The sequence below is a fragment of the Lycium ferocissimum genome, chromosome 11 (assembly GCF_029784015.1).
Source record: "Lycium ferocissimum isolate CSIRO_LF1 chromosome 11, AGI_CSIRO_Lferr_CH_V1, whole genome shotgun sequence".
NCBI classification, from domain to species: Eukaryota; Viridiplantae; Streptophyta; class Magnoliopsida; order Solanales; family Solanaceae; genus Lycium; species Lycium ferocissimum.
The window spans coordinates 45,301,444-45,318,179 of record NC_081352.1 but is presented as its reverse complement, the minus strand read 5'-3'; the positions used below and the strand labels follow the sequence as shown (position 1 = coordinate 45,318,179).

Below are 16,736 nucleotides of genomic sequence, written 5' to 3'. Positions count from 1 at the left end.
AGCGGAATAAATATATCCGAACTTACCTGTGTGACCTTTCCCGTCACCACTTGCCATTTTCTGCCGTATGTAAAGCTCACGCAAGGAATTTTATTTCCTATGACTTGGCTCTATCGCACGATCTAAGACAGAAAGAAGGTCAACAATTCCTAGATGCCCGGTAGCCTCCTGTTTATAAATGTGGCGCGCTTCACACCATAAACAGACTCTACTAGACACGGTCGTAGACATTCCGAGGACCTAACCGCTCGATACCACTTTTGTCACGACCTGCCTCCGTAGGCCGCGACACGTGCCCTAGTTGGGCACTCGTACGTACCTTAACCTAAGTTAGCAAAATATTAAAAGTAAACAGAAATAATAATTTAACAGAAACCAGTGGGCATGACGCACGAAGGCCGACAAGGCCGTCGCAAAATACAGATAAACTCTAAACGTACGCAAGTCTCACGGAACATATACAGAACCCACACCACATGTCTACAGACCTCTACAGAGCAGAGCAGAACATAACATAATCATATGACGGGACAGGCCCCGTCGTACCTTTAATAAATATGTACAAATGTAGCGTAAAATTTTATACCAAAACACCGCTCGACAAAGGAGCACTTCAACAATGACCGAGCGATAACCTAGCGGCGGATCCACAAATCGATCGTCGTACCGCGCGGCACGAAACGCGCCCTTCGAAGAGTGGGGTCGCACGTAAAATGTACCGAATATGTAAAGAGAGAGCGAAATAAATAAAATCAAAATCGAACGTAACAAAGTGAGGAAGCATAAGATACATAGTGAATCAAAAGTGCATACCAGAAGATCATAAATAATGCATGCAGAAAACATATGCAAGCCGGCCCCGCTATGGGACTCGGTGAACAGAACAGAGGCGCTCCCTTCTGTCCCGCGCCAAAACACATCATACTTTCGAGTAGGGAATATCTCCGAAACAAATCATAACATACCAAGTGGCCACATCGATCGCATAATCGGATATCGAATAAGCGTACATGGCACGCATACACCACAACCCATGCACGTATATACCGCTTCCCCTCACACGGGCGCGGCGAACAATGCAGACATACGCTTGAGAACATATCCCGGCCCGGCTCGGTGTGGGAAACATTGGGGCATCCACGAGTGGAGTAGTGAGAAACTATGCAATAAAAATACCATAAAAACTTCCAGAGACTCGACGAGGCATAGCGAATAACAAATCAAAATAACGAAATCGGACGGAATCATAGTACGTACCTTTCGGACATCACGAGGTTATGTCGGGTAACATTCGGAGTCAAAGTACATATCAAACGCGTCGCGGGACTTAACGGAATATTTAAAGCAATTTTTTTAAGTAATAAGTAGAAGAGTAGTTAGGACGTTCCTTTTAAAACCATTCGAAGACAAGTTATAAACACAAAAGGGTAAAATCGAGAAATAGTGGGCCCACTCGGGCCAACCGAGGCGGCGGGCATAGATTTCAATCATTGGGCTCCATAAAGTTACTTAAGAAAGTTTTGAAGCGATTCGGGTTCATTTGCAAAAGATGCGAAGGTTGCAGCATTCTTATATCCAAAAACAAGCTTTATGATTCAATTGTTCTGAATGAATAGTATTCAAAATCAAACTCGAATTTCTAGGAGCAGAATTATTCCCAAGGATCCGTTTTCGGCCTAGTAGATCTAGGACGTGCCAAACAAAGAATAGATAAGCTTTACATACCTGAACTGCGCCTTACGCTCGTCAAATCCCAATTCTCGTTTCGTCCAAAAACTGCAAATGGTCACCTTTACCAGTTACTATTCATGAAAACTAACATTTCAATCTTTGGTTACTATTTGGCTACCGAAATTTCGGCAGCACTTCCCCTATAAATATGGCACCCCGAGATTCAACTCTACCTCAAAATAGTCAACAACAACCCGAGAATGGAACTCGGCCAAAATAACTACAACCATACTAACAACAACAATCACTACAAATCACAATGTAACACCACTAACCAACTTTTCGACATAATGCAATAATTTCCATTCCGGCTTCACAATTTCAAGTCAACATCAATATTTCCATACATACACACTAATTTGAAATCATTTACACACACAAGCCGAGAATATTTCAAGCCTTACATCCAATATTCAATAATTCCATAATCGATCCAAAATCCTTAAACACACAACCAAATCATCCCAACACATTTTTCTACACTCTAATTCATTTCCAACAACAATAATCTACACTCCAACAACCTCATTATCTTAATATCATACAATCACATTAATATAACATAATCCTCTACATTCCATTTTCATGCAAACTTAACCCATATATCCTTCGTTTATATTGTAGTGATCACAACAACTCAACTAACATATTAAACAAAATAAATCCATTACAATTCCATTGCTCAACACCTCACGGCTAAGTTGCATTTCCCAATTTCAATCGGTTTTCATTCAACTTTCATTTCTAAAACAATTTCCACAATCACCACAACTAAATTACAACACAAAATTCAACATAACCATGCATGCATACACACGGCCACATGCCTATACCCACAACCCTTTTGCAACCTTCCATATTTTCATTAATTCTACTCATTTCCATATGCTACAACACAAACAAACCTTCAAAACATAATTAGAAGGGATGAATCCTTACCTTCTTCCTCAAGTTTCTTCACTTCACCAATTCATCCAAACGACGAAACCATCGGGTTATCTTCCGAAATAATTGCACCACGTTGTAGAGGGACCTTGAATTAGTAGGAATATAGCAAGAAAATAATTTTTGGACAAAGATTTCCAAAGGTGGAAACTCCATGGTCATGGCCGAATGCCATGACCTCTCCACTCTTCATCTTCTCCTTTTTTTTTTCTCTCTAACTTTCTTGAATCATCTAAGGATAAAATAAGGCATGTGATATATTGTAATCTTCCCATGTGGGGCCCACCTTGGCCGGCCCCCTTTTTTTGATTTTCTAATCTTTTTTCTTCTTTTTTTTTGTTCAAAGACACAAAATTTTCAAGAACTAGAAATTCGAAAATTCCAATTTTACCCTTGTCCTTCTCCGATATTTCCACATCCAAAGTTTCACAACCAACTTATATCCCAAGCAAGATCAATTCATTATATTGTCCTTAACCTTCCTTAATATGTCCACGTCCATATTTCCTTAGACATCACATACACATTAAGAAAACCCAAGCAAAGCCTTATTTCTTAACGTTCCGAAGTATTTTCAATTTTTTCCGAATACGCACAAAATGCGAGGTGTAACAAAAACACATGATATAAAAATAATTGAAAGCTATAAATTACTCTTACCAACTTCTTAAAATCATCAAATTCTTGCCTTATGAGAGACAACTCGTCTTGTTTGTTGGTTGTCGGGATGTCATGGCCTTTTGGACAAATGGGGTTTTTGGATGCACCGGCATTTTAGATTGTACAAAAGGCATCTTCCCGGGGTATTAATGTTGGAAGTTGGAACTGTTTCGGGGCGAGGACTTGTTTTCTTGGATGAAGAACCTCCAACAGGTCTCTCCTTACGTTTCTTGTGAGGTGGGGTAGAACTAAAATCATCAAAATCATCATCTACAAGCATCGGGGCATTGGTAGTTTGTGCCACACCAATGACAAGCGGGGGAAATTGAAGACAAGCAACCTCATTAATGGTCGGCACTATATTGTCAAATGAATGCATCTCCTAAGCAACATTTCAATTTCTGTCAGTATGTGTATAAAAATATATAATGCAATTTGTTGTGTATTTGTAATTTATATACATACACCATTTTATGTATTCATGATTATGTATGTATACAAATTAATATAGAGAAATTAAGATACAAAATTCAAAGAGTAGGAACAACAAATTACCGGGCTGTTATCTTCTTTAAACATGTCGTCCATCAGGTCTTTAAAAGTTGGTTGGCTTTCTATGGTCCTCCAATTAAGAATTCTGGGGATGTTGTCACCCGACTTAACTGCAAGAGTGTTGTCAACACATGAACAACACTCGTACAACCATACTTGCATGGCAAGGGGCATTCGATGAAGCCTATAAAACTTTTTCTCAACAGTCATCTTCTGGCTGATACTTTTGATCAAATCGCAGAATGCTAACTTACCCCATGGGAAATCCCTGTATCTACCAGCCTCCATCAATTCAAAATGTAGCCTTGGTATCCTTGTAGCATTCTTCTCATTGGACAGGATATACGTATGTATGAAATATAATATAGCAATCTTAACGGCATCGCCATCATTGAGGCCCCAATTTTTGTCCATGAAGCAATCAACCAAATCTGCCTTTTTTGGCAATTTTTTAGAACCACCAAAATATTGTTCCAATATCCTGTTTTTCCGTTTTCGGTTGACTTTAAAATCGTCTTCATCGCCAATACACTTCAAACCAGTAATGAGTGCGAATTCCCTAATAGAAAAGCGCAGTTCCCTGCCATTTATGTCCATCAAAAAAGCATCGGTAGAACTATCCGTGAGCTCTCTCACCATGCAAACACCTCAAAATCGTGCTTGGACCTCACGATCGTATCCGGAGGAATACACCAAAGCAAGTATCCCCGATTAATTTATACTGCTCATCGGTTAGTTTGCCCTTAAGCTGTTTAAATACCTCCGTATTTGTGTAACAACTCATGTGCACCGAATGTGTAGGAGGATCTTTCACAAAGAACTGATTAAATACAATATCGATAAAAACATGATCAATGATACAGTATATCAAATCTAAATACAGTCATATATACAGTCATATCTATTTTTTGCACTGTGTTCACAGCTATGTTGTATTCACACCCACTACAAAGTAAAATACAAATACAAAAACTCTAAAAAAGGTAAATGGCAAGGTGCATAATGTAGAATACTCATTACAATTTTATTGTATCAAATCTAAATACAGACATTTATACAGTGTATCCATTTTTGTAATGTGTTCACAGCTATGTTGTATTCACCCCCACTACAAAGTAAAATACAATAACTCTATAAAAAGGTAAATGGCAAGGTGCATAATGTAGAATACTCATTACAAAATATATTGTATCAAAACAAAAATACTCAATTTATACAGTGTATCCATTTTTTTGACTGTGTTCATAGCTATGTTGTATTCACCCCCACTACAAAGTAAAATACAATAACCCTAAAAAAAGGTAAATGGCAAGGTGAATAATGTATACAATATATTGTATCAAAACTAGAATACTCAATTTATACAATGTATCTATTAGCATTGTATTTTGACCGGTAAAATCATATACAAACACATACACAGAATATGACATTGTATTTCACGACTAAAATCAAATTAACATACCCTATCAATAAAAAGGGGAAAAATAGTATCAAACATTGAAAAACTAAAAATACACAGATACATTGTATTCATAACTTCATGGAAAGAAATACAAGTACCTCATTTGTCTTTTCGAGGCGCATCTACAACAATATTTTTTCCCTTGCTCCCTGAAGCGTCATCGATGAGTTTTCTCCGCTTATCAGTACTAGGTACGGATGCTTTCGAATTTGATGGAGTCTGAACTACACCTTTCCGTTTGATACTACTACTCTGGGCAGCCATTCTAGCAACAGAGCCTGCAATTTCTTGTTCATCTTGAGAGATACACAAATCAAAGGATGGAGCATCATCAAAATACTGCACATTATTGGGTATACCTCTAGTTATTCTGCTTGGAGTGCTTCCGTCCGCCATTAACCCCAAATTCAAAGCTTCTTCAAAAAATCCTAACAATGGCGGCCACTTTTTGCATAAAAAACGCAAAAACCCTGGCAATGAAGTAAAATTTGTTCATTAAAATTATAGAGGGCAAGATTGTAGAGAACAAAATACACAATATAAAACTAAAAAACTACCCAATAACTTACCTATTAGTGCACGGCTAAAATTTAGGATGAGTGAATCGGGTGAGGATCGTGTAGAAGGGAAATGGAGAAAAATTCGGAGAAGATTGCTACAGGATGAGAGAGAAAAACGGTTTGAAAAGTGTGAAATGGGGATACAGATTTCTTTTACCTTGTTTTACCGTGTCAGTTATTAAATGTGATTAGCATATTGATGTTTGCTATGGAAAGTAATTAAAACAAACTATAGCTACTAAATATAATTATCTAGTATAAGTTTGTCATGCCATGTAAAAATCCCTAATTTTTTTCTATTATCAACTAGGCCCAAACCAGAACCTCTGGTTAACGATGGAGAGATCCTATCTATCTCACCACAATTCTGGATAGTGACAATCCAATGAGTATCTGGATAGCAATCTTATACTATGCAGATAAATTACCTTCACCTAAGTCAAATTATTCAATTCCAGTCTCCTTGTTAGAAAAATGTCATTTTAGTTTTCAAATGGAAATGCTTATAAATCTAGAGTCCGGAACCTAAATGACCCAAAAAAAGAAGAAATGAACCAAAATAACTCAAGAAAAAAAAGTGATACGAAAATACCTTTAACGCAGCTTTTTTATGCCTTATATAAAAGTGAGTTAACGTCCCCCGTTAAAATCCGTTACCCGAATTTTCTTTTAAAAAAAAAAAAAAAAAACTAAATTACATAACGCACTATTTTAGTGCGCTATGTAACCAAATTGGCCCTGTCATCTATACTTAGTGTATCCATTCATTACTATGCAAAAGTTTCCATTCATTACTATGCAAAAGTTTCCATTTCTAAAATATATATATATATATATATATATATATATATATATATATATATATATATATATATATATATATATATATATATATTTATGAAAGTACTTATTCTTATAAAAAATATTTATTCTCTTATTTTTTGATAATTCTATTTTTTAACAAATTTTTTAACCTCTTGTTCATCGACTTGGTGCTCCCTTTTCTTAGTTAGTGTTTGTTTAGCTAACTCTAAAAACAATCGAGCCTATGATTTTTGTTTAGCTAACTCTAAAAACAATCGAGCCTATGATCTTTTTATCACTGACAAAAGTAAACAATTTTCTATTATAATTGAGGGTTAATTATTTAAATACTCATGCAATAAAAATTAATTCGAGATACACCCCTTATATTTAAAAATCAAACATTTACACCATTTATACTATGAGAATCATGCACATACACTTTCTATGGGGTATAGTCGTAACTAAATGTATTTATTAAAAGATAAATTAAAATTATAAATAACACAAATTACTTAATAAAATATACCAACTATTGTTATTAACTTTCTCGCACATTAAGCAACAAGTTATTTTAGTTATATTGAGTTATAATATTTTATTATATAAGAATTCCTCATCTTTAGTTTATTTATTCTTCCGCTTTAAAACTATTTAAAAATTATTTATTCCGATAAATTGTCATTTGTGTAATATTTCTTAAGAAATTAAGTTTTTTGTTTGAAAATTAGGAATACATCACTATAATTAAGATTTTTTAGTTTTTTTTTTTTGCCAAATACGTTAAAATTCTAGTTATCTTTCTATTAAATACTCATGTAATAAGAATTAATTCGAGATACACCCTTGTATTTTAAGATCAAAGGTAGGATTTTCACAGTATAAGTGGTGTAAATGTTCGATTTAAAATACAAGGTATGTACCTCGAATTAATTCTTATTTACATTAGTATTTAGTGTAATTAATCGTCACTTATAATCAAATTATTAATTTTTATCGGTAAATAGATCTTAGACTTAGATTGTTTTTAGAATTAGCTAAACGAACATTAATTAAGAAAAAAAAACCAACCAGCCAATGAACAAGAGGATAAATAATTTGTTAAAAGATAATTATTAAAAAGTAAGAGAATAAATACTTTCTATAAAAATAAATGTTTTTCATAAATATCAAGAGATAAGAGAATACATACTTTGGTAACTTGTTAAAAGATTCTTATAGTATTAGAAGATAAATTAATACTCCCTCCGTTCACTTTTACTTGTCCAGAACTTTACATATTCCTTAAGAAATAATAAATGAAATGCATAATTTATCACGATATTCATTTAATTGATGTAAATTTTTAATGGACTTGAAAATGATTTAAAATGAGTAATTACTACTATGGGTAAAATAGAGGAAAAAATTATCTTCTCTTAATATGCTAAAAGTGACAAGTAAAAGTGAAAATGTAATTTTAGAATACTGGACAAGTAAAAGTGAACGGAGGAGTATTATAAATATTTTAAAAGATGAAAACTTTTGCATAGTTTTTTAAATGGATACACAGTTGGATGTTGGATTAGTTAAGTAAATTCATAGCCTGCATAGCGCACTAAAATAGTGCGTTATGTAATTTAGTTTTTTTTTTTTTTAAAAGAAAATTCGGGTAACGGATTTTAATAGGGGACGCTAACTCACTTTTATATAACGCATAAAAAACAAGTTAAAGGTACTTTCGTATCACTTTTTTTCTTGGGGTATTTTGGTTCATTTCTTCTTTTTTTGGATCATTTGAGTTCTGGACTCATAAATCTAATACAGTGCTCATGCTAGTAAAACCATAGTTTATTCACTTAACTGTTAAATTTTGATGAACAGTGTGAGAGTGAGCAGTGAATTGGGAGCAGGGCACCCAAAATCAGCAGCATTTTCAGTGATAGTGGTCACAGCATGCTTTTTCATCATCTCAGTGATTGCTGCAATCCTTGTTCTTGCATTGCGCCATGTCATTAGCTATGCCTTCACTGGAGGAGAAGTTGTGGCTGAAGCTGTCTCCGATCTCTGTCAATTGCTCGCGCTTAGCCTTGTACTTAATGGAATTCAGCCTGTCTTATCTGGTAATTACTACTTACAGAGATTCACTAAGCATCTTACTCTGTAGTTTCTACTAAAAAAACAGGAACTAACGACGGACAAATTTTGTAGCTAAAGAGCAACATCCGTCTTCATAAAAAAAAAAAAAAATTGTTAGCTACAAGCAACTAATTATTAGCACAGAGCTAATTCCATTTTTTATTTTGTTGTTCTTGGATATTAGATCAGATTATGACTTGTTTTACTACATGATTCAGATTATTTATTTCTTTATCCAGAGAAGTTTTTTGTTCAGGTGGCACAGATTGGATTAGAATTTATATAATTTGAATCTTCTATAAGTGTGGCTGTTGGCTGTGGATGGCAAACCCTTGTGGCATATGTCAATGTGGGCTGCTATTGAGTCCGCGACTTTTGTAGCACAAAAAAAAAAAGTTGAACCAAACTGGCACAAAAAAAAAAAAAAACATTACTAGGTTTCACGCACTAAATTAGTGCGTGAAAGGACCAAACTGCAAAAATGCAACTTGGGCCTTTCACGCACGAATTTCGTGCGTGAATGGGGTCAACAAAAAGTCGACCCCTCCTTCCCCACCACAGACCCGACCCTTTCAACCCCACCACAGACCCGCCATTAACGCCGTTTCAGTGGTCCCCAACCCCCCAAAATGCTATTTTCGTGTTGTTTTTCAATCCAAAATTCAATATTGGGGGGGGGGGGGGGGGGGGGGGGGGGGGGGGGGGATATATTCAAGTGTAAGAATAAGTTTCTAAGGTTAGATTTTGGAATAGAGCGGCGCGGAGCTCATTTTGAAAACTCAAAAACACCTTCATTCTAGGTATTTTACTACGAATTTTTTATTACATTGCTAAATATATTATTACCTTAGGTATGGTGGGAGGGATCTGTGGTGGATTGCACACTTTTTTTGTGCGTTTTTGGGCAGTCCGTATGCACTGTTGGGACTGCCCATTTTTTCATTTTTTTTAAATTTGTTTATCTATTGTTAATTAGTTAATTATTTATTGCTTGTTTATTTAGTATTTGTTAATTGTTCGATTAGCGACTCAAGTATTTATTAATTGTTAGACTAGCTATTTCAATTGTTAGGCGGCTAATTATTTATTTAGTTTTTGTTAAGCCAATTGTTTATTTGTTAATAATTTCTTAATTGTTTCATTAGTTAATTAATTGTTTATTTGTTAAATATACGATAATAATTTATTAATTGTTTATTTGCCTCCCTTGTTTACCATCGCTATTGTTTAAGACACTTGAAGGCAAATTTGCAATCAAAGTTTCACAATGGCACTCTAAACAAATTGATGTGAGGTCTTTGCGATGGAGCATCAACAACGAAAATGGGCTGCAAAAATGGATCTGATCAGGGCAATGAGTGAACCCGCATACGTTTAGTTGATGAAGCTCGAAGTTGAAAAATGGATGCTTCATGCTGATGGAGGCAAAAGATGGGGCATGCTCACAACAAACAGCTCAGAGTCTTTCAATGGCTTGCTGAAATCTCCTTGAGGACTACCTGTCACCGCAATGGTGAGAATAACTTTCAAGCAGGTTGTAGAGCGATTTGTGGTTAGGACAAGGCAGGCCAGAGCGATATTAGCCGACGGCGAGACATGGATGCCAAAGCCCTTCAAAAATATGGAGCATTATAGAAAAAAATGTGAGCATCACCAAATGACCGAGTATGACCCAATTCAACATGTGTATGAAGTTAGGACGGGTTATTACAACGGTTAGGGTGGAAACGTGCATACCGTTTATGAGGCAACAAGAACATGCACTTATGGTAAGTGGCAAATGTACCACATGCCGTGTTCTCATGTTGTCAAGTGCTTCGAGAGAATGAGAAAAAGGGTAACAAGTTATGTGGCGGGGGAATACAAGGTCCACAGTTACCTTAGAGCATATTCCGGCCAATTCCACCCACTTGGTAATGAAGCTTATTGGCCAAACGAGCCGTTTTCGATGGTTGCTAACAAGGATTACATCAGGAAATTAGGCATTAACTCACGGAGTCGTAGACCCAATCAAATGAATGTTAGTGAAAGAACTTACTCTCGCAAGTGCTTTACATGTAAGCAATATGGCCATGACAAGCGTTCGTGTGGGCAACAAGGCCGTGGTAGTACAAGCAGGTCTCGAATTAATAGAGCCTTTAGAACTTGAAGATTGTATTGTTATTGTAATTTATTATTGTATTGCTTTGAATTAGTATTGTAATTAAATGGAATGAATTATTTTTTAATTAGTATAAACCTCTCGTATTGGATGAATTATTATTAAATCAAATATTTATATTTGTACATTCAAATATAATAAAACACTTAAATCAAAACCCTATAAATATGACAAGTTTCAAAACTTACTTCGGGGCACTTTAGAACCCCTAAACGACGATCCAAACGTTTAGGTGGACTTGATGTAATGAGCCGACATTATTGTACGCAAAAAAAGATATTAAGTTTTATATAAAATATTGATATTTTGGGATTTTGAAACATGACAAATCTTTGCCCAAAGTATGAAAAAAAACGTAATTGGAAAGGTAACACAAAAAAAAAAAAAAAAAATACAGAAGGCCTCCTTCACGCACGAAATTCGTGCGTGAAAGGCCCAAGTTGCATTTTTGCAGTTTGGTCCTTTCACGCACTAATTTAGTACGTGAAACCTACTAATGTTTTTTTTTTTTTGTGCTACAAAAGTCGCGGACTCGCTGCTATTACGTTGTGGGAATCCCACTGGGCTCTCTTCTCGGATTCTACTTCAAACTAGGTGCTAAGGTAATTTTAACATTTGCTACTAACTTATCAAAAATAAATTTACTTAATTAGTCCATTCTATTCAATAGATGATAATTAATATTGATTGTATATCTTTTTTTATTTGGGTGCATATATACAGGGCATATGGTCAGGAATAATGGGTGGTACGGTCATGCAAACAATCATTTTAATATGGGTCACATTTCGAACTGATTGGAATAAAGAGGTAAGTAAACCTCTTTTGCCCACCTTTTTTTCTTTCTGGAAACATGGACATAATAATAAGAATTCTTTTCACTGAGCTAAATGTTACACCCTTTTTTTTTAATCACTTTGCAGGTTGAAGCAGCTCAAGGTAGGTTAAATAATTGGGAAGACAAGAAAGAACCAGTTCTGAAGGAGTAGGAGAAGCTGTAACGGACTATGCAATTGGAATATAATGGTGCAGATTTGTTTGTTGGAACAATAAAAAGAGCAGTGTTAAATTTGTAGGTTTTGTTTTGGCTTCCAATCTGTATTATTGGTAATTTTTTGGATTCAAAGGCTCCTTATAGAACGTGATTATAGGAACTTGACATTATTAATTTATATAATACACCGACTTTTAAAGAAAATAAGGCCATTAAAAAATAATCTGTCATAGGTAAAGTGAATTTGTAATCTTCAAATAAGTTACATTATCTTGTAACATCTCAACCTCTCATTTTGAGTAATTGTATCTCGTCCCTTGAATTGAGATTTTTATAGGTCCCTATAAGGTTTTAGTATTTGATAGGATGGTTCGGGTTAGGACCCAAAGGGCTCGGGGTGAGTTTTGGGCAAGAAATCACATTTCAGCATGTTAAGATTTTTATTTTTATCTAGCGCGACCGCAATAACGGACATAGTCACGCAATTGCAAAAAGGGTTGTGAAATAAGAGGGGCTATTTTCGAGATATTTGGAATTCCAACACAATTTGGGACGATCTAGGCTACAGATTGAAGGGGGATTCAACTGGGAATCGGCATATAACTTCGAGGTAACGACTCTAAATTAAATCCTAACAATTATACATGATTTTGCTAGATTTGACATTTAAATTATGAAAATTGAATGTGGAAATTGGGAGTTTGTTTTTGTCTAAGTGGTAACTATGGTTAACTAATGTGCATTTTCACCTTATTTATTACTTAATCATGGTAAAGTATATTAGTTTGGTATAAATACCGAATGCGGGTAGAATTTTTACCGAGATCTGACTGTATACAAAATTTAACAAAACAAGAATAGAACTTTTTGCATAGAAAATCAAAAGTATCTTTATAGTGACAAATTGTTTGTGTATTTAACCTGGATAAACAAGTCATGCAATATTTAGTAACTTGAGGACGTAAAAAGGAAAAAAAATAAATCACTTGAGGAACGTAAAATTTTGTACTACTAGTTTGTAAATATTAAACGCCTCAATCTTATTTGGACAATTGAAAAAAGAATGCCAATCAAATTGGAATGAACGGTGTAATCGGTTTATGATTAATCAAGGCTAAACATTTTTGCTTTTGAAGTTTTTGTCAGCATCTATAGGCGGAATTACAAAAGGAAAGATCAAATGAAGATCGACTCAAGGTAGAATGTAGTTCCAATAATCTCCCTCAATCCCTGCGCTAATTAATTCTCATTACTCGACTAATTGATCAACCGAGTTGCATTAAGCTCCCGTTTGACTATATATTTTGGAAGTAGTTTTTCAAAATATTTTTAAATATTTGTTTGGCTATAGAATTTTAGGAAATTTTGAAAACCAAATCTTCAAATCCCAAAATATGCTTCAAACATATTTTTGGCCCATGATATAACCGTTGGTTTTCTGTAAAAATTCACCCCAAACTTTTGCATTTTATAAAAAGCCCCCCATCTAGTTACTACTACCATTATTTTTTTTTTCTTGTATTGATGGTTCTTTGTAAATAATTGTAATTTGACGAATTTTAGTAGCTAGTAATTGTGTTATTAGCAGTTGTTATTAAACTATCGTGTTATGATTTTAGGATAGTGTATTATCTAGTTCATTATAAAACAAATTAATTATGTGCCAAAGTTATCTGCATTTAGAATTATGATTTGTGATAATGACAATGAACGCATCAAAAAAAGTTTCATAAATTTGCAAGTATGTTTATTTGGTATGCTGGGTATTTTTTATACTTCTTAAAACTTATGGTTATAAGTCATATTTTTTGAAGTAAAATATGCTTTGAAAAGTTATGACCAAACACATTTTTAAAATTTGAAAAGCTACACATAAATCAGATTTTTCAATTTCTTTTTGTGAATCTATGGCTAAACACTAGCGGGTCATTTGCACAATTGCCCTTCAAAGGCACTGGTCTTTAATTTTTGCCCCTCAAATTGTTGGTCTTTAATTTTTTCCCTTCGCCTAATACTCCGAGATTCTGGGTTCGAACCTTGGCTCAGTAAAAAAAAAAAAAATCGTAAGGCAGAGGTTTGTAGTAAAATCAGGCTTACTCAGACAAAATTAAGCCTATTTAGGCAGAGTTTTGCCTTAAGGCAAATATTTTTTCAAACTTAGGCCTTAAGGCGTAACTTTTCGGGCAAAGTTAGGCTTATTCAGGCCGAGATTTGCCTCAAGGCAAACTGAGTAGGCCTAACTTTGCCCGAATAGGCCCAACTTTGCTACAAATCTCTGCCTTGCCAATTTTTTTTTAATATTTGACTGAGTTAGAGTTCGAACTCGAAACCCATGAATTTTTAGGCGGACGACAAAAATTAAAGATTTTAAATTTGAGGGAAAAAAATTAAAGACGAGTGCCTTTGAAGGTCAATCGTACAAATAACCCGCAAAGAGTTAAGTGGCCCAGGCAAAAGCGGTCCAATAAGGATGGCAGCTTTGGGGGCAGAATTGTGAAACTTCCTGATCACGTTTCTCAGTACCACCAAAGTCCACTCGCTAAAAGAGTCGAGTAAGTGTCACCCACAAAATATCCACAACACACGTTAAGTAATCATGGCGAGTAACTACAAATTCCTCCACTCGCGCGTATCATTCCAACTCTTCAACTGCCATCGAGTTCACGTTTTTTCAGCATTCTCATTCCCGCCAAAAGAAATGAAGATATTTTGACTAAAAACTTCCTCCCCACTCTCCCTATAAATAACGACCCAAGCCTTTCCTTTCCTTTCCTTTCATTCACTCGCATTTTGAAATTTCAAACTCTTATCATTCTCTCTGTTGTTTCAAATATGAAGGGATTGAACACTGCTAACATTGCTCACAAGAAGCTCGACACTGAGTATAATCTTCATTTTCGTTTATTTTCAGTCTATAATTTCGTGTCTCGTTGCATTTTCATTTTAAGCTGTTCGTGGTCTTATTTCGTTTATTTTCAGTCCATTTCGTGTCTCATTGCATTTCATTTGAAGCTGTGTACGGTCTAATTTCGTTTATAATCTCCATTTTCGTTTATTTTCAGTGCATTTCGTATCTCGTTGCATTTAATTTGAAGTTGTTTATAGTCTTATTTCGTTCAGAATCTTTTGAATATCATGTTTTATGCTCTTTTTTATTTCTTTCGTTGGAGAGTTCCGATCTATGAGTTTAGTTTTCTCTTCCCTTTTTTTTTTTTTCGTTTACTGTGTGCCTTTCATGTGTCGTTGCATTTTGATTTGAAGCTGTTTATGATCTTATTTCGTTCATAATCGTTTGGATATCATTTTTTTTCTTTGGAGAGGTTCGATCTATGCGTTTAGTTTTGGGTTACCGTGTGCCTAATTTCGTGTTGAACTTTTGAATTTTGTCTGCAATATTTGAAAACAGAACAATGAAGAAACGCAAGGCTGAAGTGGCATTGACAAAGAAGGAAAAAGCTAGTAAGAATTCTGGAGCTCCAAAGCGTCCTCCAACTGCATTCTTCATTTTCATGTGAGATATTTCTGCTCTTGTTTTTCCATACTTTTTCCTTCAGTGATGAAATTTCAAGTTTCATTTCAGTATGTTCACTTTTTTCGAACTATGAAACAGGGCTGATTTTAGGAAGAGCTACAAGGAGAATTTTCCTGATAATAAATCTGTTGCTGTGGTAAGATTACACTACTTAATCTACTTTCTCATTTCTAAATCAATGTTTCCGATGTTATTTAGTTCCTATTGCTTGATTAAGAACGTACTCTTTCTTCAATTTCTGTGAAGAATTCATTAGAATTTCTATTCATCTTAACTCGTAGTATATGCTTTTTCCCTGAACAGTTTTGTTTGCTAATTTGTATTCATTTAAGGTCGGGAAAGCTGGTGGTGAGAAATGGAAGGCGATGTCTGAATCTGTAAGACCACACAACATACATTATATGTGTAACGACCCATTTGGTCGTTTGGCACTTTTAGGCCTAATATCCCTAAAACACCTTATTCGTGGTCTAATTTTGGTGTACATACAAGCGATAACGGGTGATTCGGTTATTTAATTGACGAGTTTTAGTCTCATTTGACATTCGAGGACGAATGTTCTAAGGAGGAGGAGAATGTTAGACCCCGTATTTTTATACGTCGAGTTATTCGCGAAAGAATCAACGTGAGATAGAAACTTTGGATTTTAATTTCTAAACTAGAACAAATCGGTTACAAATTTTACTTAGTACAAAAATGTTATTGGAGATTAGGAATTACTTAAGTGTGGTGTTAAGTAAAAATTGGTGACAATAATGAGCCAACAAGAGCATCAACATCCAAGGTAAAAAGGATGACTCAAAGTCATCTAAAATAAGGTTAATGGAAGACATACAAATGTGCAATTAAATGTTGATTCATCCACTACATTTTCAACATATTGTGGACAATTAAATTTGGAAGAAACAACAAGTTACATTCGGCCATAGGGCTGAAAATTTTGAGGAAAAAGTTGAAGCATACAATTGAATATTTGAGCATCCACTACTTTATGAAAGTATACATTGTTTTAGGAGGACATAACATGGTGGAGGGATCATTTTACATTAAATATTGCTCATCCATCTTGGCATGATTACAATGGACAAAGGGTGGTGTATGAATCATTCACCACACATACAATTGTCTTGTAAACAATTGAAAAGAAAGAAGAAAGGAGAAACAAGAAGGTGAGGTTGGCCAAAAGTTGTAGAAAACAAATTAGAAAATTTAAA

At 34.8% G+C, this 16,736-nt stretch overlaps 1 protein-coding gene and 1 pseudogene across 1 annotated transcript in view; both read left to right on the top strand.

Moving 5' to 3' along the window:
- The window catches only part of LOC132036983 (protein DETOXIFICATION 40-like), a 28,297-nt pseudogene extending 16,191 nt beyond the window's left edge, over window positions 1–12,106 (top strand).
- A 2,636-nt stretch (window positions 12,107–14,742) lies between these two features.
- Window positions 14,743–16,736, top strand: part of LOC132036653 (HMG1/2-like protein) — a 2,622-nt gene continuing 628 nt past the window's right edge. The window contains exons 1-4 of the mRNA XM_059427035.1: window positions 14,743–14,872; window positions 15,397–15,501; window positions 15,601–15,658; window positions 15,855–15,899. Of these exons, the coding sequence (XP_059283018.1) occupies window positions 14,823–14,872; window positions 15,397–15,501; window positions 15,601–15,658; window positions 15,855–15,899 (258 nt within the window). The 5' untranslated portion in view covers window positions 14,743–14,822. The remainder of the gene's footprint in view (window positions 14,873–15,396; window positions 15,502–15,600; window positions 15,659–15,854; window positions 15,900–16,736) is intronic.